The following is a 26,660-nucleotide window of genomic DNA, read 5'->3' as shown; positions in this document are numbered from 1 at the left end:
GTTGCTCAATAAAAACAAATGTAATTTATTATGGTTTTAACTCATTCCCTAAATTATACAAACCAGGCTATGCACCGCCACTTCTTCCTAATGTAGTAGCCATTGGTTCTCTGACCACCGATTTGCAAAATTCCAGATTCAGATTTAAAAACAGGCCATAAAGGGAGTATTAAATGTATCTCATATCTAGCATGTTATACTCAGTTTTTAGCACCTGCACCAAGAAAATTCCTGCATCTGACTGTTTTTTATTTACTTAAACATACATTTTTTTCTGTTTAATGAGTACGGTAGTTTCAGCTGCAATCACAAGAATTTTAATGGAGGCAAATTTCTTCTCTCCCATCCAATATTATATATTTCATATTGCGAAAGGTATCTATTTGATGAGACAAATCTGTCTCTGACAGCAGTGGTCTGGTATAGCCGCTACATAGATGACCTCACCTTTGAATGGGATGATCATTAGATATTAGAAAAACTTTTTGACAGTGAGGGTGATCAATAAGTGGAAACAGGCTGCCATGAGAGGTGGGGAGTTATCCTTCTATGGAAGTCTTCAAACAGAGGCTGGATAGACATGTGTCTAAGATGGTTTAGTGAATCCTGCACTTGCAGAGGGTTGGACACGATGACCCTGGTGGTCTCTTCCAACTCTAACATTCTATGATGCTATGGTCATACCAGACTTCACCATACATTTAAATGTCAATCATATGAACCTAAAATTCAAGTTTCTTTTGAACATTTGCGATTTCATTTTCTTTATGTAACCTGCAATTAATATATAAATCTTCTTCGGGCGGTCTCGTGTGGTGCACGTGGGGGAAGATCCAGAAACCGTGTAGCCACACAGCGCCCCCCTGTGTCCGCTAGGGAATAAGGTAATTGATACAACTGATATCTGCTTGTGATCCAGAACTTACCTGTAAATGTATTCTGACATATATATATATATTCTGTAAATTCCACCTTGTATATATTGTAGTATCTAGTGTGCCCTTAAGGCGATTAAATATATATAATTTAATCTTGGGCTGTTCTGTTATCTCGATTCTGAATTCCACGTCTGTGAGCTCAGCGTAACAGTTATCGGAATCGATTGGTGGCAGCAAGTTTATGCCAAGGATCATTGTGGGGCAACCAGTGAGATCTGGGGAGGATTAGATATATTCCACCCGCAGGAGTCGGGGGAATATATACCTTACTCTCATCGAAAACCCTTCAATCATTGGCATAGTAGAATAGTAGCCTCCTTGCTTATTGTCGGGCAATTCCATAATTGGCCTGACTATAAGAGGGGAGCTAGAGAGCGAGTCACGTGCTATGTCTGGTGGAAAGGGTGGGTGAAACTTCCACTTCCTTTCCCTTTCCCTGACATATTGGTCCCCACATAGCTTCTCATAAGCCAGATCAGATACCCACACTTTGCACTGATGAGCAGCAATCACCCCGAAACACCGTGTCTGCAAATTGGGATTCTGATCTGGAATATATTCTAGGTCATATGAAAAGGCTTGTTAAAAGGCCAATTTTGACTTTTAGGATTGCTACTTCCAATAGGTGGCGCTAGAGTTTGTCTCCTTTCCTGGAGAGACAATTTGAATATATCAATCTATGCATGCATGTTCTGTTACACTAGAGAACGCAGTTGCTCCCCTCTTTTGTAGGTCCACAGGATATGCTCTTTGTTATTTGGATAGTTCTCGTATAGTTGAGCCCTATTATCCACGCAAAGATATCTAGATCAAAATATGTTTTCCAAACATGTTTATAGTATTGCTCAACTCCTTTTTCAATGGCTTTTACTTTAATTAATGTAATTTCCTCTTCTTATACTGTATGTTCTGAACTGAATGCATAGACTGATTCAAGAAATGTAATAAACATAGGATTGGAAGTTAACAGAAAATCTTCGGAGCTTAGTGGTAATAAAGGTGAATAGGCATTATAGCTCTATTTATAGGTCATTGCATATATACCATATTCATAGCCCCATATAATTTTGGATTATTAAATTAGTAGCACTATATAATTTTTTTTATCATAGACACACTCAGTATCATTTTCGCCAATGTTATATATTCTTTTATTTTGTTCACTATATTTTCATCAAAACATTATTCCTTGCAAAAATAATTCTAAAATGTGACACATTGATATTGCATATTTAAAGCAAGTAAAAAAATGTAAAAAAATACTCATGAGAAAGAGCAAAACATACTAGCTTCTTCTTCCATCCATAGGAAAGAGTGTGGTGTGTCACAGACTAAAGGATGCTTTACATGCTGCGACATCGCTACCAATATATCGTCGGGGTCACGTCGTTAGTGACGCACATCCGGCGCCGGTAGTGACATCGCAGCGTGTGACACCAAGGAGCGATGATCAACAATCGCAAAATTGTTTAAAAACGGTGATCGTTGACACGTCGGTCCTTTCCTTAATATCCCTGCTGCCACAGGTACGACGTTGTTCGTCATTCCTGCAGCAGCACACATCGCTATGTGTGACACCACAGGAACGACGAACATCTCCTTTCCTGCGTCCACCGGCAATGTGGAAGGAAGAAGGTGGGCGGGATGTTACGTCCTGCTCATCTCCGCCCCTCCGCTTCTATTGGCCGGCCGCTTAGTGACGCCGCAGTGATGTCGCTATGACGCCGAATGCACCTCCCCCTTGAGGGAGGGATTGTTCGGTGGTCACAGCGACGTCGCTGACAAGGTATGTTCGTGTGACGCTGCCGTAGCGATAATGTTCGCTACGGCAGCGAGCACCAAATGTCGCACGAACGACGGGTCGGGTGCTATTGCGCTCAACATCGCTAGCGATGTCACAGCATGTAAAGCACCCTTAAGACTGTCACACAGTGATGGACAGTCCTGGTGCACCACTTACTTGGCTTATCAAGACACATAAAGGTAATTACATAACATTAAAATACCTTAGGCTCCATCTGACATCTCCATGACAAGCGGTTCAAAGGTAACTGAGAGATACTAGAAAGTATATTTTTATTTTGAAGATACAGTACATAGCAGTGGTATTATAATGGCATCAGTCTTCAATTGTGTAAACAAGAGGCAGACCCTTTTATCTACCCTCATACACAATTACATGGAGTTTAATTGACTATAATGGCAATCAATGCAGCTACCAGGCAAATACCATGGACAAGTGACAATTCAAAAATGTCCTGCAATAAGGAGTGTCAATGTGTCCTAAATATCTGGAAAATTTGTCAGGACAGACCCCTTTACATTTGACTGGTTAAAGGGAATCTGTCAGCAGGTTTTTGCTATTTAAGCTGAAGCCAGCATGCTCCAAGGGTTAACACAGAGAATTCAGGGATGCCTGTCTTGTCACAGTACAATCTGTTGTTTATTTGCTATGTTTGTTTAAGCAGCAGGACCCTTATTATTGCTCGGACTACAAAGTTATGTGCAGGTCAGTCTTACATGCCCATTCCTCTGATTGACACTTCACTGTCAATGTACATTCTCTATTGAGAGCCTAGTATGGACTGGGACAACACTCTGGACCCTGCTGCATGACGAAAGCTAAAAATATTGATTGTGTCAGAACAGCTGTACCCAGTAATCAAAGTGATACATTGTTGGATTCCGGGTCTCTTTGCCTACATTATGCTGCTCTCAGAAGAAGTAGCAAAAACCTGCTGACAGATTCCCTTTAAAGGGAACCTGTCACCAGGTTTTTCCCTTATGAGCTGCGGCCACCACCAGTGAGCACTTATATACAGCATTGTATAATGCTGTATATAAGATACCAGGCCACTCTGAATAACGTAAAAAAGAGCTTTATAATACTCACCTAGGGGATGGTTGGTCCAATGTGTATCACTGCTCTTGGTCTGGTGCCTTCTCCATCTGGTGAGATTGCCATCCTCCATTCCAGCCCTCTGTCTGAGAGCCAGAAGACATGCACAATGCTGACCCTTTCAGAAACAGAGCCCTTTCTAAAATGTCAGGGCTTTTGTGCATCATATGACCCATTAAAGTGAACCTGTCGCTAGGTTTTTCTCTTATGAGCTGTGGCCACCAACCAGTGAGCCCTTATATATAGCATTCCAGAATACTGTATATAAAAGCCCAGGCCGCTCTTTAAAATGTATAAAACACCCTTATAATACTCACCTAGGGGCGGTCCAGTCCGATGGGCGTCGCTACTCTCGGTGCAGTGACTCCTCCATCCTATGCAGTCACCGTCCTCCTGCCCAGCACCGTGTGGATGAAGTGTCCTATGTCAGCCACACAGAGGCTTTCATTGCACTCCTGCGCATGCGCACTTTGATCTGCCCTGACTCTAATTATGATCATCACATTTTGAGCAAAATAAAGATAAACTTGATAAACTTTGGTAAAACACTGTTCTAGTTGCATGGGGTACCCCTTACAAAAAACCTTCAACTGTTGATCAATGTAGTTTACATTATTTCTGAAAAAAGCAAGTGATCATACATTGTTCTCTAATTCTGATCTCCAGTGTATTTATGAATATCTTGGTGGTTGGTCCTCTTTAAGCTTTAATAGGATTGATTTACTACCTTAAAACAATGACATGCTGACCCTTGCCCTTTCTATATACAGTAAATGTGCCAAGCTAAAAGTACCCAACTAGAATAATAACTTTCCTAAGAAGCCATAGATCATGTGTATCATATCATGCTCTGATCTAGCCACATTTACAATGGTCCCTGTGAAGTTAAACTTTACTTGTAGGTGCTTAGACTTTGTACATTAGGCAATCTGCGGAGTGCGATATGGAAGCGAATACAATCTATCTCCATGCAGGAAAGACTCAGGTGAAACCATTCTTCCAGAGGTGAACACTCGTCTACGAAATCACTTATTATTCCTTTCATGTTGGCTCCTGGCTCCACCCAGCTTCCTTGAAGCTTGTCACATATTGTCTAAGAAGCCTGCTAGACCTACCTGTTCAGCGAGCTTTAATCTACGCTATGTCTCCTGCAGAAATCAGCGTGAGCCATTCAAGATGGTTTTTATTGTATTTTTTTATCACTTTTATGTGTTTTCTTGTATTTGACCAAGCAAGTGCAGAGAAGAAGCTGAAGTTTGTAGTTATGGTGAGTATGGAGATTGCATTATGTATCCATAGGATCTAGTGAATTACATATGTAGAAGATGGCGCAGTCTTGTCACACTTTCTTAGCTGAATTGTTTATGCCTTTCTATAATAGTGTTAAGTTTATCTGCAAAACTACATATAAAACATTAGTATTTTAAAATAAGTCCCACCATCTGTATTTTGCCACTATAGTAAGGTAATATTTGTCATATTCATGCACCAGAAGGTATTTGTACTTCTATATCTGTTATTGTGGTATACAGTAAAACATATTGGGATAGCTTACGGTTTTTATTTTGTTTTACTAGTGAGCTGTACTTATATTTTTGCTTATCACTATATGAACTTTGCTTGTATTCCTGCATAGACACAATGTGAAGCTACCAACAGATATGTTTGGTGTTTTTTTTATGCTGATTTGAAGAGATACACAAAATAATCTATATTCATGATGGCTGATAGAACATGGGAAAAGGTCAATGAATGGCAATTTAATGTACAAGTGTAACACACAGTATGGGTGGTTTGCAGGAGTGGACACAGACAGAAGAAGAGTAGACCTCTGTGCAAGAATAGTATATGAATGGACACTTTGAGGTCCAATAGTTCATCATAATGCCCCCCTTTATGTGTCTGTGACTCATGCTGCTTGCACTGGAGGTGAGCACCATTTCTACTTGGGCTCACCTCCACTTCCTTTGCGCCAAAAAAGTTGCAAGGCAGTTTGCGTCTAACCGATAATTTCTCTTTTCTCTTTTAAAAAGAACCTGTCATCAGGTTTTTCCCATGTAAAGTAGGGCCAGCATCTTTCAGACCTAGAGTGCTATATATTAGAGATGAGTGGACCCATGGACGTTCTGGTTCTGTTGGTTCAAACGGACTTTAAATAAAGTTCTGTTCCGGACCTGAATTTGACCTGAACCTCATTGGAAGTCACTGATTTGGCAATTCGGGTCTCCGCCCACATACAGCCAGCCATAAATAGATCACTTCTAAGGAAGGGCGGGGTTTTCTCCTTTTTTTTTAGAACGCAATAGATCCAATAACGCTATTTTTACCCCCAGTGTGAGACACTCAAACACTGCAAGTGGCTCTCACTGAACCGAGCACAGATATCCTTGCTCGAGTGGTTAGCATACGTAAAAGCACCCAAACTCCAAACTTGAACACTAATTTTTTTTGTAGTCTGTGTGCGGTACGAGCACTGAACTTTAATATTTGGCTTTGCTTATCTCTACTGTATAAATATCCCCAAGTCTCTCTGCATAATGCAAAAAATACCTTTTATTATACTCACCTGTGGGGTGGTCCAGTCCAATGGTCCTGACCCAGCACCTCCTCTCTTCTTACGATCACTATCCTCCTCCTTGCTTCATGTGTATGACGCATCCTACCTCATCTATGGCCAACTTCTGCAGACAGCAATCTATTCTAAATTACTCAGTACGCATTTTCTACTTTGGTCTACCACCAATTGGTCTGTGTAAATGAACCTTTAGAGCCTGTATATATTGGCATTTCCAAGATGTTAAACAAGTGTTGATCGATCAATTACTGGTATGTTTAGACAAGCTAATCAGAAACCTATGCGCATAGTATGATCATTAATACAATGGATCTGTGCACAGAGAGTACAGTGTGAAAGCCCAGTCACACACAACGACTTACCAGCGATCCCGAAAATGATGCGACCTGATAGGGATTGCAGGTAAGTCGCTAGGAGGTCGCAGGTGAGATGTCACACAGTCAGATCTTACCAGCGATGCAGGAACAATACAGGTCGCAGTAGCGACCAGTATAACGATCTCAGCAGTCACTATGACCCTGTCACACAGTGTCAAACACAGCGATGCGTCCTGCCCAGCAGGACATTGCCTTTGAAGAAAATGGCCTGGACCATTCTGCAACGACTAGAGATCTCACAGCAGGGGCCTGATCGCTGGTAGGTGTCACACATAAACCGAAAATTCCTTTTGCCTTAAAATCACAGTATTTATTGGACATATATGCCACAAACAGAGTACATACAAACATAAAATAATAAAATTATATTAAATTATTATTGGACAGAAAGGCGAGAAGAATTTTTCCCTCTCTCACCCTTCCTTACATACGGAGGTCGGCGTTCTAATTAGTCATAACGCCCCCGTTCCTCGTCGACTGATATCATATACTGACCCTCCAAGAGGACATACAGTGTATCTAAATAGCAGTGGGTAAGGTGTAACACCAAAGATAAAGCCCAGAAGATTATAAACACACATAAGATGTGCAGAGGAGGAAAATACGTCCGTCACTAATCAACTGTCATAGACTAGTAGGGATGGGCCAAACTATGTCCTCAAGTCGACATACAATAAAACTACATTATTGACTTAAGCTGTTTTTTGTCCAGGATTCACCCTACGCGTTTCGCCCCTTAGTTAGCAAATAGGGGCTCATCAGGGGTATAACAGCATGGATCCTTGAAACACACAGCTTCAAACCATTATAAACTCGTACCCCTGGGGACTGTTTCCTTGATGCGATTCAGAGGGCTTGAACGCTATCTTAGGACTCTGCTTATATTGTTTTTGGAAACCTGGGTTGCATATTCCATATGACTGAAAAACTTTCTGGATGCATGGACTTTGTCTGTATATATCCAAATGATATAAATAAGCTGTAGAGGTTTAGGGTTTCTATTTATTTTAACTCTTCAGTCTTGATAGAGGAAGATGACACATACCCTGAGAACACTCTATCAGCCTTTAAGTATGACAGAAGCTTGGTGATGCTCTGATGCTGATTTGCTTTCTCTAGCACTGAAAGCCTACAATGTGCAGAGAACAACATAGATTCAATAAAGTATCAGGAAATCCTAGTAAGGGTACACTCACACGAGCGTGAAAATTGGAAGAGTGCAATGCGAGAAATTCTCGCATTGCACTCTGACCAATGTTAGGCAATGAGGTTGAGCTGTTGGTCAGCTTTTCTCGCATCCAGATTCTGGATGCGAGAAAAGCGGCAGCATGCTGCGTTTTTCTGCTACCGCCGTATCTCTCGCACCCATTCAAGTGAATGGATGCGAGAGATACATCGGACTGCACTCGGATGTTATCCCAGTGCAGTGCGATATACGCACAGGCTGACAGTGGAGGAGATGGGAGGATTAACCCCTCCCTCTCCTCCGCAGCGCCCGCACTCAGCTTCACAGCTGTGACCCGATCGCAAGATTGGGTTACAGTCGCATGACACTCGGCTCGTGCTCGCAGCAGAGCCTGAGCCAGGGGTCATTAGCATATCGCATCCGATGCTCTCGCATCGGATGCCATACGCTCGTGTGAGTCCAGCCTAAAGTACATAATGTCTTCAATGAGGAAAACATGGACATAATTGCACCTTCCAACAAGATGATCCCAAGGATACCGCAAAATCCACCAATGCTTGGTTTCAAAGAAAGTCGTGAAAGATTCTGGAGCAGTAGTCATATTCACCTGACTTGCACCCTATAGAAAAATGTATGTGTAACTTCTATGTTGGTACCAGTCTCTTCTGTTTCAGCTTCTGTCGCAGGGAGCTTTATTTCTTTTATTGCGGGCGAAATGCCTTATTCCTGCTTTATCCCCTGAGATTTCTGGTGCTGAACAGTCAGGGAGATTTAGGGTTAATTCCTAGCTTATTTAGTATTTCTCTCTGCTGTGAGCCTCGGGTGACATGCCCCCTATTTAACTTCTTGATTCTTTGACAAAAACTGCAAGTTTTGAATACTTCTTTATCTAGTTCACACACGTGTGCTCTGCTCCAATAGTTGTGGTGGTTTATCCTGTTTTAGAACTAAGCTTGTTTTTTTACTTTTCTTCTGATTGACAATTATGTTCCTTATCTGTGCCACTTACTTCTGACCTGATTTTCCTGCTAGTCCTGCTCATCAGCACTGCAGCTCCTCCAGGGACACCAAGTACCAACATCCCTGTACAGGTGCTAAAGGGAATTTGTCAGCAGAGTTCTGCTATGTAATCTGAAGCATGCTGTAATCTTTTCGCACTGTGTTCAGTTGTTTACCCGCAATTTTTGTTTTAGCTTCTCATTGTTGTACTAGGTCAGCAAGTTGCCATACTCCTACACACCCCCTGCTGTGATTAGTGGCTAACAGTATATAAACATGGTGTATAGAGAGCTGATGTGGGCCAGGGAGGGAGGCTTTCTCAACTCTGCTGCATTGCTATATATAAGGCCAGAGTCACACTTGTCAGAGACTTGCGCGAGTCTCGCATCGCTTCACCTGGCACGGCCTGCCACCCTCCAGACAGGAGCATACATGCAGCCGACCCGCTCCTGTCAGGATAGTGTGCAGCCGTACCGGCTGATGCGTTGCGAGACTCGCGCGAGTCTTTCACAAGTGTGACTCTGGCCTTAAGGCTGGAAACACATTTATGTGTGTAAAGTCGGTACGACTTGCGTGAAAAAAACTCGGCCGATTTTAGTTCACGTTAGGTCAGTGTGCAATGCAAATGCAATGCTTTTTTTTAATTATTTAATGACTAGCAGAGCGTGTGCAATGCGTGTTTGATGCGTATGGGATCCCTTTTTACTATGTCATCTGCGATTCAGCAGAGCTGAATAATCGCTGACAGCAGACACAGATAGAGCCGCACGATCAGAATGAAGTCGAATGAACTTCACCCGACTTCATTGGCATCCTGCGGCTCTGTCTGTGTGTCGCGTCCCCTGAGTGACTGAAGTGAGCAGCGCGATTAGCGCTGCCATCACTCAGGCTACCCGTGGCCAGCTGGACTCCTCCACCCGAGACCGCAACTCACCTGTGACTTCATCGCTGTCACTCTGGAGACTTGCTGTCACTGTTGGAGGATCCAGCTGTGGCCGTGAGTTACCTGAGTGACGCCATCGCTGATCGCGCTACTCACCTCAGTTGCTGCGTGGAGCTGACAGGAGCGGCGGTGTTCTTCTGCAGCTCCTGTCACCATGTAGCAGAGCTGGAAGCGACGCGGGACCTCCGTGGATTACGCCGGAGCTGGAGGGGTTTTTAAGGCTTAATAAAGTGGTGAACGAGGGTATTTGTTAGTGTTTATTATTGCAAATAAAGGATTTTTTCACTGTGTGTGTTTATTAACTTTAAATTACAGGTTAATCATTGGGGGTGTCTCATAGACGCCTGCAATGATTAATCTAGGACTTAGTGGCAGCTATGGGTTGCTGCCATTAACTCCTTATTACCCCGATTGCCAACGCACCAAGGTAAATTGGGAAGAGCCGGGTAGAGTCCCAGAACTGTCGCATCTAATGGATGTGTCGCGGGCGGAGGAGGGGACGCTGCGCTCTCCCACTGCTCGGGTCCGGCTGCTGCTGCTCGGTGGTGGCGCAAGCGGTGGGCCGGATCCCGGGGACTCGAGCGGCGTTCCTCGCCCGTGAGTGAAAAGGGGCTTGGTTTTTGGGGGTTTATTGTCCGTGACGCCACCCACGGTTGTGGTAAGATTGGTGACACCACCGCTGCTCTGGACGGGGATCCCGGGAGCGATGACAGGGAGCAGCTTGGATGTTGGTTCTCCCCTCCGTGGGTAGGAAGTTGGTTGTCCCGGGGCCCGGTGATGGGGTAGGGTTGGATGGCAGGTGGGTTACGGGGCCTGGTGAGGTGCAGGGTCGCGGGGGCAGCGCTGTGCCGCACGGCACGGTGGTACTCACTCAGCCAATCATGAACACAAAGTCTCCGGTAAAACAAACGGCTGGATGGACGGGTCCCACAGACGGCTGCGGTGTTTCTCCTCCCGGCAGGTTGATGGTGACTGCCTTTCCCTGCACCTGTGTAGTGTGTACGGTTCCAATGGGTTCCCACCGGTAACCCGCTCCCCAGCTTGGATACAGTTAGGTCCAGAAATATTTGGACAGTGACACAAGTTTTGTTATTTTAGCTGTTTACAAAAACATGTTCAGAAATACAATTATATATATAATATGGGCTGAAAGTGCACACTCCCAGCTGCAATATGAGAGTTTTCACATCCAAATCGGAGAAAGGGTTTAGGAATCATAGCTCTGTAATGCATAGCCTCCTCTTTTTCAAGGGACCAAAAGTAATTGGACAAGGGACTCTAAGGGCAGCAATTAACTCTGAAGGCGTCTCCCTCGTTAACCTGTAATCAATGAAGTAGTTAAAAGGTCTGGGGTTGATTACAGGTGTGTGGTTTTGCATTTGGAAGCTGTTGCTGTGACCAGACAACATGCGGTCTAAGGAACTCTCAATTGAGGTGAAGCAGAACATCCTGAGGCTGAAAAAAAAGAAAAAATCCATCAGAGAGATAGCAGACATGCTTGGAGTAGCAAAATCAACAGTCGGGTACATTCTGAGAAAAAAGGAATTGACTGGTGAGCTTGGGAACTCAAAAAGGCCTGGGCGTCCACGGATGACAACAGTGGTGGATGATCGCCGCATACTTTCTTTGGTGAAGAAGAACCAATTCACAACATCAACTGAAGTCCAGAACACTCTCAGTGAAGTAGGTGTATCTGTCTCTAAGTCAACAGTAAAGAGAAGACTCCATGAAAGTAAATACAAAGGGTTCACATCTAGATGCAAACCATTCATCAATTCCAAAAATAGACAGGCCAGAGTTAAATTTGCTGAAAAACACCTCATGAAGCCAGCTCAGTTCTGGAAAAGTATTCTATGGACAGATGAGACAAAGATCAACCTGTACCAGAATGATGGGAAGAAAAAAGTTTGGAGAAGAAAGGGAACGGCACATGATCCAAGGCACACCACATCCTCTGTAAAACATGGTGGAGGCAACGTGATGGCATGGGCATGCATGGCTTTCAATGGCACTGGGTCACTTGTGTTTATTGATGACATAACAGCAGACAAGAGTAGCCGGATGAATTCTGAAGTGTACCGGGATATACTTTCAGCCCAGATTCAGCCGAATGCCGCAAAGTTGATCGGACGGCGCTTCATAGTACTGATGGACAATGAGCCAAAGCTACCCAGGAGTTCATGAGTGCAAAAAAGTGGAACATTCTGCAATGGCCAAGTCAATCACCAGATCTTAACCCAATTGAGCATGCATTTCACTTGCTCAAATCCAGACTTAAGACGGAAAGACCCACAAACAAGCAAGACCTGAAGGCTGTGGCTGTAAAGGCCTGGCAAAGCATTAAGAAGGAGGAAACCCAGCGTTTGGTGATGTCCATGGGTTCCAGACTTAAGGCAGTGATTGCTTCCAAAGGATTCGCAACAAAATATTGAAAATAAAAATATTTTGTTTGGGTTTGGTTTATTTGTCCAATTACTTTTGACCTCCTAAAATGTGGAGTGTTTGTAAAGAAATGTATACAATTCCTACAATTTCTATCAGATATTTTTGTTCAAACCTTCAAATTAAACGTTACAATCTGCACTTGAATTCTGTTGTAGAGGTTTCATTTCAAATCCAATGTGGTGGCATGCAGAGCCCAACTTGCGAAAATTGTGTCACTGTCCAAATATTTCTGGACCTAACTGTATGTGCTGAAGGAGCCCCTTTTGCCCGCAGGCTCTGGCCCTGGGAACTGTAGCCTTGGCGGTGTCTGTGTTTCCCTCTAACGGTTGGACTGTTGCCTTCTATCGGGACTTGGCTGCTGGGAAACCCCGGAGGTTCCCTTCGCTAACAGATTTGACAATTTCAGCGGCGACTCCTAGCCTTGTCCGAAAGCCCTGCCGGTTGGTGCTGGCTTCTCTTTGCGTACCGGTCCGGTACCGCCGGGCCGCCGCCCGTCCACGGTCCTTACGGCTAGCTCCAATAGGCCTCTCCTGCAGACGGTCACCACCGTCTGCCAACCTTGCTGTTCCGTCCGGGCCACACACCCGGACCAACTTCAGACTGCTCTTTTACCACCTCACTTCTCCACTTCCAAACTAATCTGTTCGCTTTTCCCGCCTCCAGGACTGTGAACTCCTCGGTGGGCGGGACCAACCGCCTGGCCCACCCCCTGGTGTGAACATCAGCCTCTTGAGGGAGGCAACAAGGATTTTTGTTTGACTTAGGTGTGCCTGACCGGGGTGTGGGGTGTGTTGGTGTAGTACCTGTGACCACATTCCCCCTTAGTAAAATGCAGACCGTCCGCGGGCTGCCCGTCCATCACCGGTTTTATTTTCACAACTGAAAAGAGATAAAACGGTAACATATAATACAAGTATATTAACTCTTCCCACATCGGGAGGCACGTTTCTTAAACGTTGCTAACGGTAACGGCTTCCGCTCTCTCCCACCCAAGCAACCTGGCCCTGATGCTGCCCCTAAGCAAATGGGCAGCACCCCTTGACCACAGTCCAGCACAAGTTACCCGAGCGGGTTCTGTCCTTTTCAGGGGACCCACGTCCATGGGGAACCCCTGAAAACCCCGTAGGATCGCCACCGGTTGCGGTAGTGGCGGGCCTGGGCCATCACTTTTCTCCAGGCCCATCCTCCAAATCAGCCTCTCCGGAGGCGGTAACGGTAAAGCCATAAAACATATTTATTTACACACCACAAGTTCGTGGTTGCCCTGCCAGTTCTCAGGCTTGTCCTAGCAGTTTCTACTCATTGGGTTATAAATAGTCCCCACGGGGACAACAGTTGCCGGCAACGACCGGTTCTAATCAGGGTTGGTCAATCAGGTAACATCTTCGGTAATCGTTATTTTCTTATCATTCATTAAAACTTTCAAAACGGCACTTTCAACACACAAAGCCCCCCTCTACAGAGGAGTTTCCCTGTACCTAAGTGGGGGTCTACCTAGGTTGGGACGAGTGGACCTTCGAGGTCCGGTATCAGTGGTGACAGGCAATGGGGCAGGGAGAACAACCAGTTCCTCCTCCCCGCTATCATGGGGGGCAGGCGGAGGCGTAGGGGAGCTGGGTACAGGTTCATCCCCGGGCACTGGTTCATGGTCGATCACTTCCATTACTCTCTCATCCACGGGTTGTGGGAATAGTATAACTGGAAGAATCACCGCGCCATTCTGCGTAGGCCAGTCTGCCAGGAAATCACCCATCTTGGTATGGATTACCTCCTTTTCTTTCTCCGCCGGTCTGGGAACTGGAGTTTCAGCCGCTACCCTCAATGCTGGTGGGCACCTCTTTAGATGGTCTCGGGAAACCGTGGCCATGGTTCCTCCTTGGTCACGGCTGATCTGGTAAGCCTTCCCATCTTCCCATCCTGTGGGTTGTATTACATACGGGGTTCGTTCCCATTGATCATCCAGCTTGTGGGTCCTCCTTTTTCGCTTCAGCACTACATCTCCAGGCTGGAAGGGACCAGCAGACGCCTTCTTGTTGAAGCACTGCTCCTGTTGTCCCTGACTCCGACACAAGTTCTTTTCAACATACTCCTGGACCTGTCGGTACTGCGCCCTCCGCTGAGTGTCCCAGTCAGCTGTTGAAGGGAGGGCTTCCGGGGCTTCCAACCCTATTTCTAAATCCACGGGTAGCCGGCTGGGGCGAGCCCTCATCAGGTATGCTGGAGTGCATTTCGTCGAGCTGGAAGGGATGTTGTTATACATATCGACCAAGTCAGGTAGCTTCTCCGGCCACAGGTTCCGCTCTTCCAGCGGCAATGTTTTAAGGAGGTTCAGGACCAGGTGGTTCATCTTTTCACACATGCCATTGGTTTGGGCATGGTAAGGCGTGGTCCGGATTTTCTTGCAGCCATACAACTGGCAGAACTCTTGGAAAACCTCTGCTTCGAAGGCTGGGCCTTGGTCGGTAAGCACCTTCTCGGGGTACCCATGTGGTCGGCAGAAATAAGCCTGGAATGCTCTGGCGGCGGTACGGCCGGTTAGGTTTTTAACTGGGACAACCACCATGAACCTTGAATAGTGGTCTACAATGGTTAGAGCGTAGGTGTACCCACTTCGGCTGGGAGTGAGCTTTACATGGTCAAGGGCAACCAGCTCCAGCGGTTGATGCGTAACGATCGGGTGTAGGGGTGCCTTCTGGCTGGCCTCATCCTTCCTTCTCAACACGCAAGGGCCACATTCTCGGCACCAGGCCTCTACAGATTCCCGCATTCCACTCCAATAGAACCGCTCTCTCAACAACATCTCCAGCTTCTTCCACCCGAAATGCCCAGCACCATCATGGTATGCTTGCAGGACGGTGGGCACGTTAGCCTGGGGAATCACCAGCTGGCGGATCTTCTCATGGGTTTTCGGATTAATCAGCTCACGATACAACTTCCCCTGGTGCAGGTACAGCTGGGTCCGTTCTCGCCACAGGCATTGGGCTTCGGCAGGGGTGGCAGGGTCTATCCCAGCAGAGCCCTGTTCCACCAGGGTCTTGACCAGGCGTACAGCAGGTGCCTGGTCCTGAGCTTCCTGCCACTCCTGACTGGGCAGCGGGTCCAGGTTCAACCGTTGTTGATGGACATACACCTTCTCAGTCAACGGCCGGTGAATTGCAGGCAACTCGATCTCTTCGAGGTCATCGTCCTCCGGCCCTTCTTCCGACAGGTGGGGCATCCGGGAGAGTGCATCGGCATTGACGTTGGTACGGCCGGCCCGGTAATTGATGGTGAAATCATAGTTGGCTAACCTGGCCACCCACCACTGCTCCAACGCGCCCAGCTTGGCCGTATCTAGATAGGTCAGTGGATTATTATCTGTATATGCGGTGAACTTGGCTGCTGCCAGGTAATGACGGAACCGCTCGGTGATAGCCCACACCAGGGCCAAGAGCTCAAGCTTGAAGGAGCTGTAGTTCTCAGGGTTTCTCTCAGTCGGTCGGAGTTTTCGGCTAGCATAAGCTATTACCTTTTCCTTTCCGTCTTGGACCTGGGATAGAACAGCCCCCAAGCCCACATTGCTGGCATCCGTGTAGAGGACAAATGGGCGGTTGTAGTCAGGGTACGCTAGGATTTCCTCCCCGGTCAGGGCCGTCTTCAGCTGACGGAAGGATTCCTCATGCTTATCTTCCCACACCAATGGGGCTCCTAGGGGTCTACACCCTTGGTCTGTCCCACGAGGAGGTCTTGCATGGGGGCAGCCATCTTCGTGTACCCTTTAATGAAGCGACGGTAATATCCCACCAGGCCCAGAAACTGCCTCGCTTCCCGTGGTCGGTCTCGGCCCGTCCTGGATGGCGGTGATCTTCTCGGGGTCAGGGGCGACACCTTCTGCACCAACCACATGCCCTAGGTACTGCACTCTGGGTTTCAGCAGATGACACTTTGAGGGCTTCAACTTCATCCCATATTTAGCAAGGGACGCGAACACCTCGGCTAGGTGCTCCAGGTGGGCTTCATACGTCTGGGAGTACACAATCACATCATCCAGGTACAGCAAGACGGTCTCGAAATTTAGATGCCCCAGACAGCATTCCATCAGCCGTTGGAAGGTTCCAGGGGCATTGCACAGCCCGAACGGCATGCTATTGAACTCGCAGAGTCCCATAGGGGTGGCAAATGCAGTCTTCTCCCGGTCTTCTGGCGCCACAGCCACCTGCCAGTACCCACTGGTGAGGTCAAGGGTGGAAAAGTAGTTAGCGGTTCTCAGCGCAGCCAGGAACTCCTCAATGCGGGGCAGAGGGTAAGCGTCCTTATGCGTTATCTGGTTAATTTTTCGGTAATCCACACACATCCGCATGGTGCCATCCTTCTTCTTAACCAGTACCAACGGGGCGGCCCAGGGACTACAGCTGTCCCTAATAATACCTGCCTCCTTCATGTTCATCAACATGTCCTTGGCACATTGGTAGTGTGCAGGGGGAATAGGCCTGTACCTCTCTTTAATAGGGGGGTGCTAACCGGTGGGGATATGGTGTTGGACCCCTTTAATCTGCCCTAAGTCTAGGGGATGTTTGCTAAAAACTCGCTTGTACTCCCGTACCACCCGGTATACCCCTTCTTTGTGATGTGCATGGGTATCGTCAGTGCCTACGTGCAGCTCTCGGCACCACTCGTCTAACTCCCCCTGGGATGGGTGAGTGCTGGCAATAGGCGGTGAGGTTGGGGGAACGGCCTCGTGGATGGTGTGGGGATCCAGAGTGAGCAACTTGGCAAGGGTAGCATACCAGGGAAGCCTGACTTCTTCCTCCCCGCAGTTCAGCACCCTCATGGGCACTCTCCCCTTCTTGACGTCTACCACCCCTCGGGCGGCCATTACTGTGGGCCAGTGTTCAGAGGGCATGGGTTCTATCATGGCGGGGTAGTCACGCCCCTGGGGCCCTACCGCTGCCCTACACCAAATCATCATCTCGCTCCTGTGAGGTACAATCAAAGGGGCAACATCCATCACTCTCACCCCACCAATCTCTCCTCCTGCGGCGGACTTGGGCAGCCAGCTCTTCCATCATGCCGCTTGGGGTTGCAGGTACTGGAGGTGTTGGGAGGACAGGGGCCACCACGACGGGAGCCGTCTCAGCTGGCCATGGGGCTGCCTCAGGGACTTCCGCTGCTGTAGGCTGCAGGGCTTTAATGGCCCGTTCCTTTAACACTGCAAAGCCAACATCAGGGTGTTCTAAGGCCCAGAGCCGAAGTTGCTTGCGGTGCTCCGAGGACCTCATCCCTTGTACAAACTGTTCCACCAGCATTTTGTTGCTGTCCGCATCGTTGATGGGGTCTACCCGCTTCAGTGTGCGGAGGGCGGTTTGTAGACGCAAGGCGTAGTCCCGAATGCTATCCGCAGGCCGTTGCCGGCATTGGTAAAACTGCATCCGCAGCTCAGCTTCGGTACGGGTCTCAAAGGCAGCCTGTAACTTCTCGAAGATGGTGGCTACAGAGAACCGGTCCCCCTCAGCCCAGGTCTCCGCCTCCTGCTCAGCCGCGCCGGTTAGCTGCCCCAGCATTACCGCTGCACGTTGCTTATCGGTTAGGGGGTACAACTCTAGTAGCGGATTAATCTTCTTCCGGAAGACCTGCAACGCATCAGGTTTCCCATCGTACTGCGGCAGCCAGGTAGCTCCGGGCACATAGGGCAAGGAGAACGGCATCACCTGAGCGAGCGCTGGGGCCACAGCACCTCCCGCCAGCGCGGCCGTGGCTTGGGCGTGCCCATTCCCATCTGCGGGTGCCACCGCGGCTGCGTCCGCCGCTCCTCCAGCGGCTCCGTCGGGCGCAGACATCTTGTTTCCGTCCCCCTTAGTCTTTTTCCGGCTCCTCCTCTACAGGGGCGGGGTTTTGATTTTCGCGCCTCCACTGCTCGAGGAGACGCTCGAGCGGGGACTTTTCGTGCCCAAGATGGCGGCTTCTCAAATTTTTCGGCCGGGCACCTCCGGCGGTCACAAGGCGCACCTCTACCAGACGGCAGAGCGGTAAGATCCTGTTCGTGACGCCAAGTTGTCGCGGGCGGAGGAGGGGACGCTGCGCTCTCCCACTACTCGGGTCCGGCTGCTGCTGCTGCTCGGTGGTGGCGCGAGCGGTGGGCCGGATCCCGGGGACCCGAGCGGCGTTCCTCGCCCGTGAGTGAAAAGGGGTTTGGTTTTTGGGGGTTTATTGTCCGTGACGCCACCCACGGTTGTGGTGAGATTGGTGACACCACCGCTGCTCTGGACGGGGATCCCGGGAGCGATGACAGGGAGCAGCTTGGATGTTGGTTCTCCCCTCCGTGGGTAGGAAGTTGGTTGTCCCGGGGCCAGGTGATGGGGTAGGGATGGATGGCAGGCGGGTTACAAGGCCTGGTGAGGTGCAGGGTCGCGGGGGCAGTGCTGTGCCGCACGGCACGGTGGTACTCACTCAGCCAATCATGAACACAAAGTCTCCGATAAAACAAACGGCTGGATGGACGGGTCCCACAGACGGCTGCGGTGTTTCTCCTCCCGGCAGGTTGATGGTGACTGCCTTTCCCTGCACCTGTGTAGTGTGTACGGTTCCAATGGGTTCCCACCGGTAACCCGCTCCCCAGGTTCGATGTGTGCTGAAGGAGCCCCTTTTGCCCGCAGGCTCTGGCCCTGGGAACTGTAGCCTTGGCGGTGACTGTGTTTCCCTCTAACGGTTGGACTGTTGCCTTCTATCGGGACTTGGCTGCTGGGAAACCCCGGAGGTTCCCTTCGCTAACGGATTTGACAATTTCAGCGGCGACTCCTAGCCTTGTCGGGGTCCGTAAGCCCTGCCGGTTGGTGCTGGCTTCTCTTTGCGTACCGGTCCGGTACCGCTGGGCCGCCGCCCGTCCACGGTCCTTACGGCTAGCTCCAATAGGCCTCTCCTGCAGACGGTCACCACCGTCTGCCAACCTTGCTGTTCCGTCCGGGCCAGACACCCGGACCAACTTCAGACTGCTCTTTTACCACCTCACTTCTCCACTTCCAAATTAATCTGTTCGCTTTTCCCGCCTCCAGGACTGTGAACTCCTCGGTGGGTGGGACCAACCGCCTGGCCCACCCCCTGGTGTGAACATCAGCCCCTGGAGGGAGGCAACAAGGATTTTTGTTTGACTTAGGTGTGCCTGACCGGGGTGTGGGGTGTGTTGGTGTAGTACCTGTGACGTCCTTTCTTGTCCAGGGCGCCACAGATGCAGCAATTCTGGACGGCTGCTGGCTGATATTGTTAGGATGGGGGGCTCCCCATAACATGGGGCTCCCCATCCTGAGAATACCAGCCTTCAGCTGTGTGGCTTTACCCTGGCAGGTATTAAAATTGGGGGGAACAGCACGCCGTTTTTTTTTAATTATTTATTTATTTATTTTACTGCATGATATAAACCCGCCCACCGGCAGCTGTGATTGATTGCAGTGAGACAGCTGTCACTCATCGTGGGGGCATGTCTGACTGCAACCAATCATAGGCACCAGTGGGAGGGTAAAGCAGGGAATACGAGATTGAATAATGAGCGGCCGGCTTTTTCAAAAGAAGAGAAGCCGCCGGAGCAGTGTGAACGCCGTGCAGCGCCACGCTGGTGATCGGGGATCGGTGAGTATGAGAGAGGGGGGGGAAGGAATAGACCGACATGGACAGAGAGAGAGAGACTGACAGAGAGAGAGACCGACCGACAGACCGACCGACCGACAGAGAGAGAATAGAGACCGAGAGGGAGATTGACCGACATTGTGAGACCTCACTCATTTCCAGTGTTTTGTGAAACATGCGATAAATGTATTTAGAAAATCGAATGTCACTAGGATGGTGTGAGTGCCGTCCGTGTGACATCCGATTATTTACCCGCTCCCATAGAGAATCATTGAAGAGACTCGCACAAGAAGCTCTCCAAATCGCAGCACGCTGCGATGTTTTTCTCAGTCCGATTTGGAGTGAGAAAAAAAATCGCAGATGAGAGCTGAATCGTTGAATAACATGTGTCCGAGTGCAATGTGAGAATTTCTCGCATTGCACTACTGCGAGAAAACCGCAAGTGAGAAGCAGGCCTAAGGGTGCTTTATTATGGGGAGATAAGGTATGCACACCAGTGACTATGTAAGGGGAATACATGAAATAGCAGAAACTGCTGTGTGAATACTGACTTGAAAAATCCAATAGCTATATGTAAGAGTGAAAATGTGAAAAAATGGAATCTGCATTACTGCCATGAACATATGAATCAAGAGAAATTTAGCTACTGAATTGATCAATGCAATAGAGCCCCAACACTACGCCAAAGTATTTCTCTACGTTGGGGTCCCTAGCTTGTGTGTGTCCTCTCATGCAGTTAAAAAACTTACCGTGTATGGGAAGCTGAGACCCAGGCTATTTATGTGTATGATATGGATTGGCAATAGGTGTGGTTGGGGAGGGTTCACAAACGAAAAACTACTAGCAAATAAGGAATAACGTTTGGAACACCATTCTAAGTCTGAACTGGGTGCAAAAACCTAAAAAAACATCACTATGGGGAGATAAGGTATGCACACCAGTGACTATGTAAGGGGAATACATGAAATAGCAGAAACTGCTGTGTGAATACTGACTTGAAAAATCCAATAGCTATATGTAAGAGTGAAAATGTGAAAAAATGGAATCTGCATTACTGCCATGAACATATGAATCAAGAGAAATTTAGCTACTGAATTGATCAATGCAATAGAGCCCCAACACTACGCCAAAGTATTTCTCTACGTTGGGGTCCCTAGCTTGTGTGTGTCCTCTCATGCAGTTAAAAAACTTACCGTGTATTGGAAGCTGAGACCCAGGCTATTTATGTGTATGATATGGATTGGCAATAGGTGTGGTTGGGGAGGGTTCACAAACGAAAAACTACTAACAAATAAGGAATAACGTTTGGAACACCATTCTAAGTCTGAACTGGGTGCAAAAACCTAAAAAAACATCACTATGGGGAGATAAGGTATGCACACCAGTGACTATGTATCATACACATAAATAGCCTGGGTCTCAGCTTCCCATACACGGTAAGTTTTTTAACTGCATGAGAGGACACACACAAGCTAGGGACCCCAACGTAGAGAAATACTTTGGCGTAGTGTTGGGGCTCTATTGCATTGATCAATTCAGTAGCTAAATTTCTCTTGATTCATATGTTCATGGCAGTAATGCAGATTCCATTTTTTCACATTTTCACTCTTACATATAGCTATTGGATTTTTCAAGTCAGTATTCACACAGCAGTTTCTGCTATTTCATGTATTCCCCTTACATAGTCACTGGTGTGCATACCTTATCTCCCCATAGTGATGTTTTTTTAGGTTTTTGCACCCAGTTCAGACTTAGAATGGTGTTCCAAACGTTATTCCTTATTTGTTAGTAGTTTTTCGTTTGTGAACCCTCCCCAACCACACCTATTGCCAATCCATATCATACACATAAATAGCCTGGGTCTCAGCTTCCCATACACGGTAAGTTTTTTAACTGCATGAGAGGACACACACAAGCTAGGGACCCCAACGTAGAGAAATACTTTGGCGTAGTGTTGGGGCTCTATTGCATTGATCAATTCAGTAGCTAAATTTCTCTTGATTCATATGTTCATGGCAGTAATGCAGATTCCATTTTTTCACATTTTCACTCTTACATATAGCTATTGGATTTTTCAAGTCAGTATTCACACAGCAGTTTCTGCTATTTCATGTATTCCCCTTACATAGTCACTGGTGTGCATACCTTATCTCCCCATAGTGATGTTTTTTTAGGTTTTTGCACCCAGTTCAGACTTAGAATGGTGTTCCAAACGTTATTCCTTATTTTTAAGGGTGCTTTACACGCTGCGATATCAGTGATGATATATCATCGGGGACACATCGTTAGTGACGCACATCCGGCGCCGTTATCAACATCGCAGCGTGTAACACAAATGAGCGACAATCAACGAGCACAAAAACGTGAAAAAACGTTGCTCGTTGACACGTCGCCCATTTCCTTAATATCATTGCTGCTGCCGGTACGATGTTGTTCGTTGGTCCTGCGGCAGCACACATCGCTGTGTGTGACGCTGCAGGAACGATGAACAACTCCTTACCTGCCTCCACCGGCAATGTGGAAGGAAGGAGGTGGGTGGGATGTTACATCCCGCTCATCTTCGCCCCTCCGCTTCTATAGGCTGGCCGCTTAGTGAAGTTGCGGTGACGTCACTGTGACGCTGAACGCACATCCCCCTTGAGGGAGGGATTGTTTGGCCGTCAGAGAGACGTCGCTGCACAGGTATGTGCGTGTGACGCTGCCGTAGCGATAATGTTCGCTACAGCAGCGATCACCACATATCGTTACAACGACAGGGGCGGGTGCAATCGCATGCGACATCGCTAGCAATCGCTAGCGATGTCGCAGCGTGTAAAGCACCCTTTAGATTTAGCAATGCAGCAGAGTTGAGAAAGCCTCCCTCCCTGGCCCAGGTAACATTATATAGAGGATGAAGCGCTGAGTAAATTGGGCCAAAAGATTCAGTAGAACCTTTGTATTAAGAATTTAAATTAAATTACATTTATTTACTTTTCTGGTATTTTTTGCCCAGTGGATGGTTCTATCAGTGATTGACAGCTTTCTTTTTATGGGTTCATACACAGATAACTGTCAGTCACTAATGAGACTACCCATAAAGAGTTTTTCAGTGATGAAATAATAGGTTATTCTGAATCTTTTCTTACAAAATTATATATCAACGCGCCCAGCTCCCCCTTCTCTGCAACATCGTGCCTGCAGACTGAACTGAATTTTATGGTGGTAGGCTCCCTTTAAAAGGTGAAGGCCATTACTCATTTGGGACCTGATAGTTAGAGCAGCTCGTACAAAGCCTGTTAGCGAAACCCTATTTAATGCTGCCAGGTGACCTCAGACAGAGACACTTTACAGCATAGAATTTGAAGAAGGCTGTAGCAGCACGGAATCCGAAGAATATTAGTAAACAAGAGGCCATTACCCATGATGAATGGGCTAAGATTCTTCAGGAACACTGACAGTGTCTGGTGTTTGGCTTTGCATCATGTTTCAAGCAGTTCATAACAGCCCAAGGGTGCTAAAGACAGGGTAGGACAGCTAGGGTACTAAAGACATTTGTCACGAAGGAGGTTGAAAAATTCTGAAACTGCAATAGTCATTAAGATAGAAAACATCCCAGCATCAACCACACCTGCAGGGCCGGATTATAGGTGGGGCAGGCGGGGCTCCAGCCCTGGGGCCCCCACCAAAAGAGCTTCTAAGTGGGCCCCCACCACCAGGGCCATACTTGCCACTAGGCAACTGTCAGCATTTTTTTTTTCTTCACACCCTCTCCCCCTCCGTAAAGACAGTCTAATAAGTCAGCTGTGTTTGGTGCACCGCCATTTATTTGTATCTGCGTCTTTACGCAAAAACAAACTGTGGGCACAGAACACTGATTGACCCTGGAAGTACCAGCGCTTGCACTTCTGGGGTCAGAGGTGTGCCAATGAGCTCCCTGCTATGTGCTGCGACCGTCATGGGTGTACCCAGCGAGGGGCAAGTGGGGCAGCTGCCCCCCCCTAGAAGCAGGGGCACGGTGTAGTGGGCCGCTGTATTTTCTGTCACCGCCGCTCTCCTCCGCAGTGTGTGCATGCATGCCCAACACACTAGCTGCAGCAGGAGGCAGCGCGCTGCTCTGTGCCGGCTCTGCTGTGTGCTGCTGTGTGCCCGACATGTACACACTGCAGAGGAGAGCAGCAGAGCCGGTAACCGCAGCTTCCTCCTTCCTATTCAAATGTATTTGCGTCTTTCAGACGTAAATATATTTGAACAGCACGCCGGGCCTGGGCCCCGCCCCCGACGTGCAGCAAAGTGATGAGATCAGCACCTTGCTGACGTCATCACAGTGCTGCGGGCGCCACACACACAGGGGACATCAGGCAGCGGTAAGCGCTCCAAGGAGGAGCCGAAGAGACAGGTGTAATGAATGGGGATGAGTGGGCAGGGGCTGAGGACACATAACGGGGAACATTTGTGAAAGAACACAGCTTTGTGACAGGCAGAGGGGGAGAACTGTATTCCGATGGAGGGGGGGAAGCAGGAGTGTGTAGGGATGGGATGGGGCAGTGTAATTTGTGTGTGTAGGGGGTGATGAGGGTTGCATTGCATTGTGTGTGGGGGGAGGGGTAATGGAGTGAGCATTGTATTGAGTGTGGGGGGGTGCATTGTGTGTGTGTGTGTAGGGGGTGATGGGGGGTGCATTGTATTTTGTGTGTGTGTGTGTGTGTGTAGGGGGTGATGGGGGGTGCATTGTATTTGTGTGTGTGTGTGTGTGTGTGTGTAGGGGGTTATGTGGGGTGCATTGTGTGTGTGTAGGGGGTGATGGGTGGGTGCATTGTGTGTGTAGGTGGTGATGGGGGTGCATTGTGTGTGTGTGTGTGTGTGTGTGTGTAGGGGGTGATGGGTGGGTGCATTGTGTGTGTGTGTGTGTGTGTGTGTGTAGGGGGTGATGGGGGGTGCATTGTATTTGTGTGTGTAGGGGGTGATGGGGGGTGCATTGTATTGTGTGTTTGTGTATGGAGTAATGGGGAGTGCATTGTATTTGTGTGTGTAGGGGTGATGGGGGGTGCATTGTATTGTGTGTTTGTGTATGGAGTAATGGGGGGTGCATTGTATTTGTGTGTGTGTGTGTCAGAGCTGTGTGTGTGTGTGTGTGTGAGTGTTAGAGCTGTGTGTGTAAGAAGCAGTACTGTGTGTGTGTGTGTATATACATACATACATATATACCGTATATATATATATATATATATATATATATATATAGCCTGTGCGGCCCCTCCCAGAACTATATGGGTCCCCCAGAGCGCTATGTCACCCATCCCAGTAATGAGTACACCACCAGAGCTGTTTGCCACTCCAGTAACGTCTATGCCCCCTGCCCCTCCTGTAATGTATATATTGTAGCCCCCAGCCCCTCCTGTGATGTATATACAGCAGTGCTGTCAGTGTGCAGTCATGTCTGTTAGTGACAGCCATCGTGAAACATAGCCACATGTCCTGAAGGAGCTAGACGGAAACAAGCGGGAGAGGTGAGTGAGGCTGCTGGCGACTTCCCTATATTAATACCTGTAAGGGCTCAAGCGCACTTACCTGCTTAATATTCTGCAGCGATTTGACAGCACATGTGCGAGTCACATTGCTGCAGAAACACTGCATAATGGATGCAGTTTTTCTGTACAAAAAAAAACGATTTCATGTGCTCTGGCTGCTGCCCCCACCATAGACATAACTGACATAATTGACATGCTCATTTTATGAACGCACAGATTTGGGTCAACATTTTAGCACCCAAATCGCTGCGTTCATAAAAGCACGTATCATGCACAATCTTCATAGATTGTGCAGGGGACGCAGAACACATGCATTTACGCTGCAGTGCTATACGCAGCGTAAATGCATGGAATTACGCAACGTGCGTACGAGCCCTAATGCGTCTGTGTCTGCATATACAGTATGTCAGTGTATATGACTGTGCATATATTTGTCTGTTTATATGTATTTTTCTGAATTTGTCTTCAAATATGTATATGTACGTATGCCTGTATGTGTATGAGTGTGGATGGGGTCCACTGAGACTCTTTCACCCGGAGGCCACAAAAACCTGGAGCCGGCCCTGGCTGCCTTAACATTGGGATCAATAAAAAATATGTGAGTAACTCTACTTTCTGTGTATATGTGACTGCTGTGAGTTATCCTGGACTGTGTCTGTATTGTAGTACTGTAAATCTGAATGTGGCAGAACAGAATAAGATAAATGTTCATTGGATTTATATCTAAATGCTACAGTTCGCGCTCTACTGTTATGGCTAAAAATGTTAACGTTATGGGGCCCCCACCAGATTTTCTGCCCAGGGGCCCCCACCAACCTTAATCTGGCCCTGAACACCTGTATTTACAGGTGGGGGATCAGGAGAAATATAAGCAAAGATATGGTAGTAGTATAACTTTGAAGTGGAAACTCCAAACATAATAATTCCTACAAGCATGGGAGTCATTGATCCACAAAGAAAATACCTAAACCTGTATTTTATTGAAATCATCACATATAAAGACAAGGTAAAACAACAGTCTTGTTGATAACAAGCACAAAAGGTGCATATTAGGCGGCACAAGATATAGGAAGGTAAGAATAGTGAATCATATATAAATACGAAGTGATAGCCTAATCCATAATAATGGAATTACCAAAAAAAGTTAATTCACTAATTTAAGGCAAAAAAAAAACATATAGAGTACAAGCAAGGC

General features: G+C 47.6%; 1 protein-coding gene across 1 annotated transcript in view; it reads left to right on the top strand.

The window, feature by feature from the left end:
- Positions 1–4,896: 4,896 nt before the first annotated feature.
- ACP3 (acid phosphatase 3) overlaps positions 4,897–26,660 on the top strand; it is a 124,725-nt gene continuing 102,961 nt past the window's right edge. Inside the window, exon 1 of the mRNA XM_075315204.1 lies at positions 4,897–5,104. Coding sequence (XP_075171319.1) covers positions 4,979–5,104 — 126 coding nt within the window. The 5' untranslated portion in view covers positions 4,897–4,978. The remainder of the gene's footprint in view (positions 5,105–26,660) is intronic.

This window comes from Anomaloglossus baeobatrachus, chromosome 6 (genome assembly GCF_048569485.1).
Source record: "Anomaloglossus baeobatrachus isolate aAnoBae1 chromosome 6, aAnoBae1.hap1, whole genome shotgun sequence".
Taxonomy (NCBI): domain Eukaryota; kingdom Metazoa; phylum Chordata; class Amphibia; order Anura; family Aromobatidae; genus Anomaloglossus; species Anomaloglossus baeobatrachus.
The sequence above is the reverse complement of the archived record's forward strand: the minus strand, read 5'-3'. Positions and strand labels throughout refer to the sequence as shown.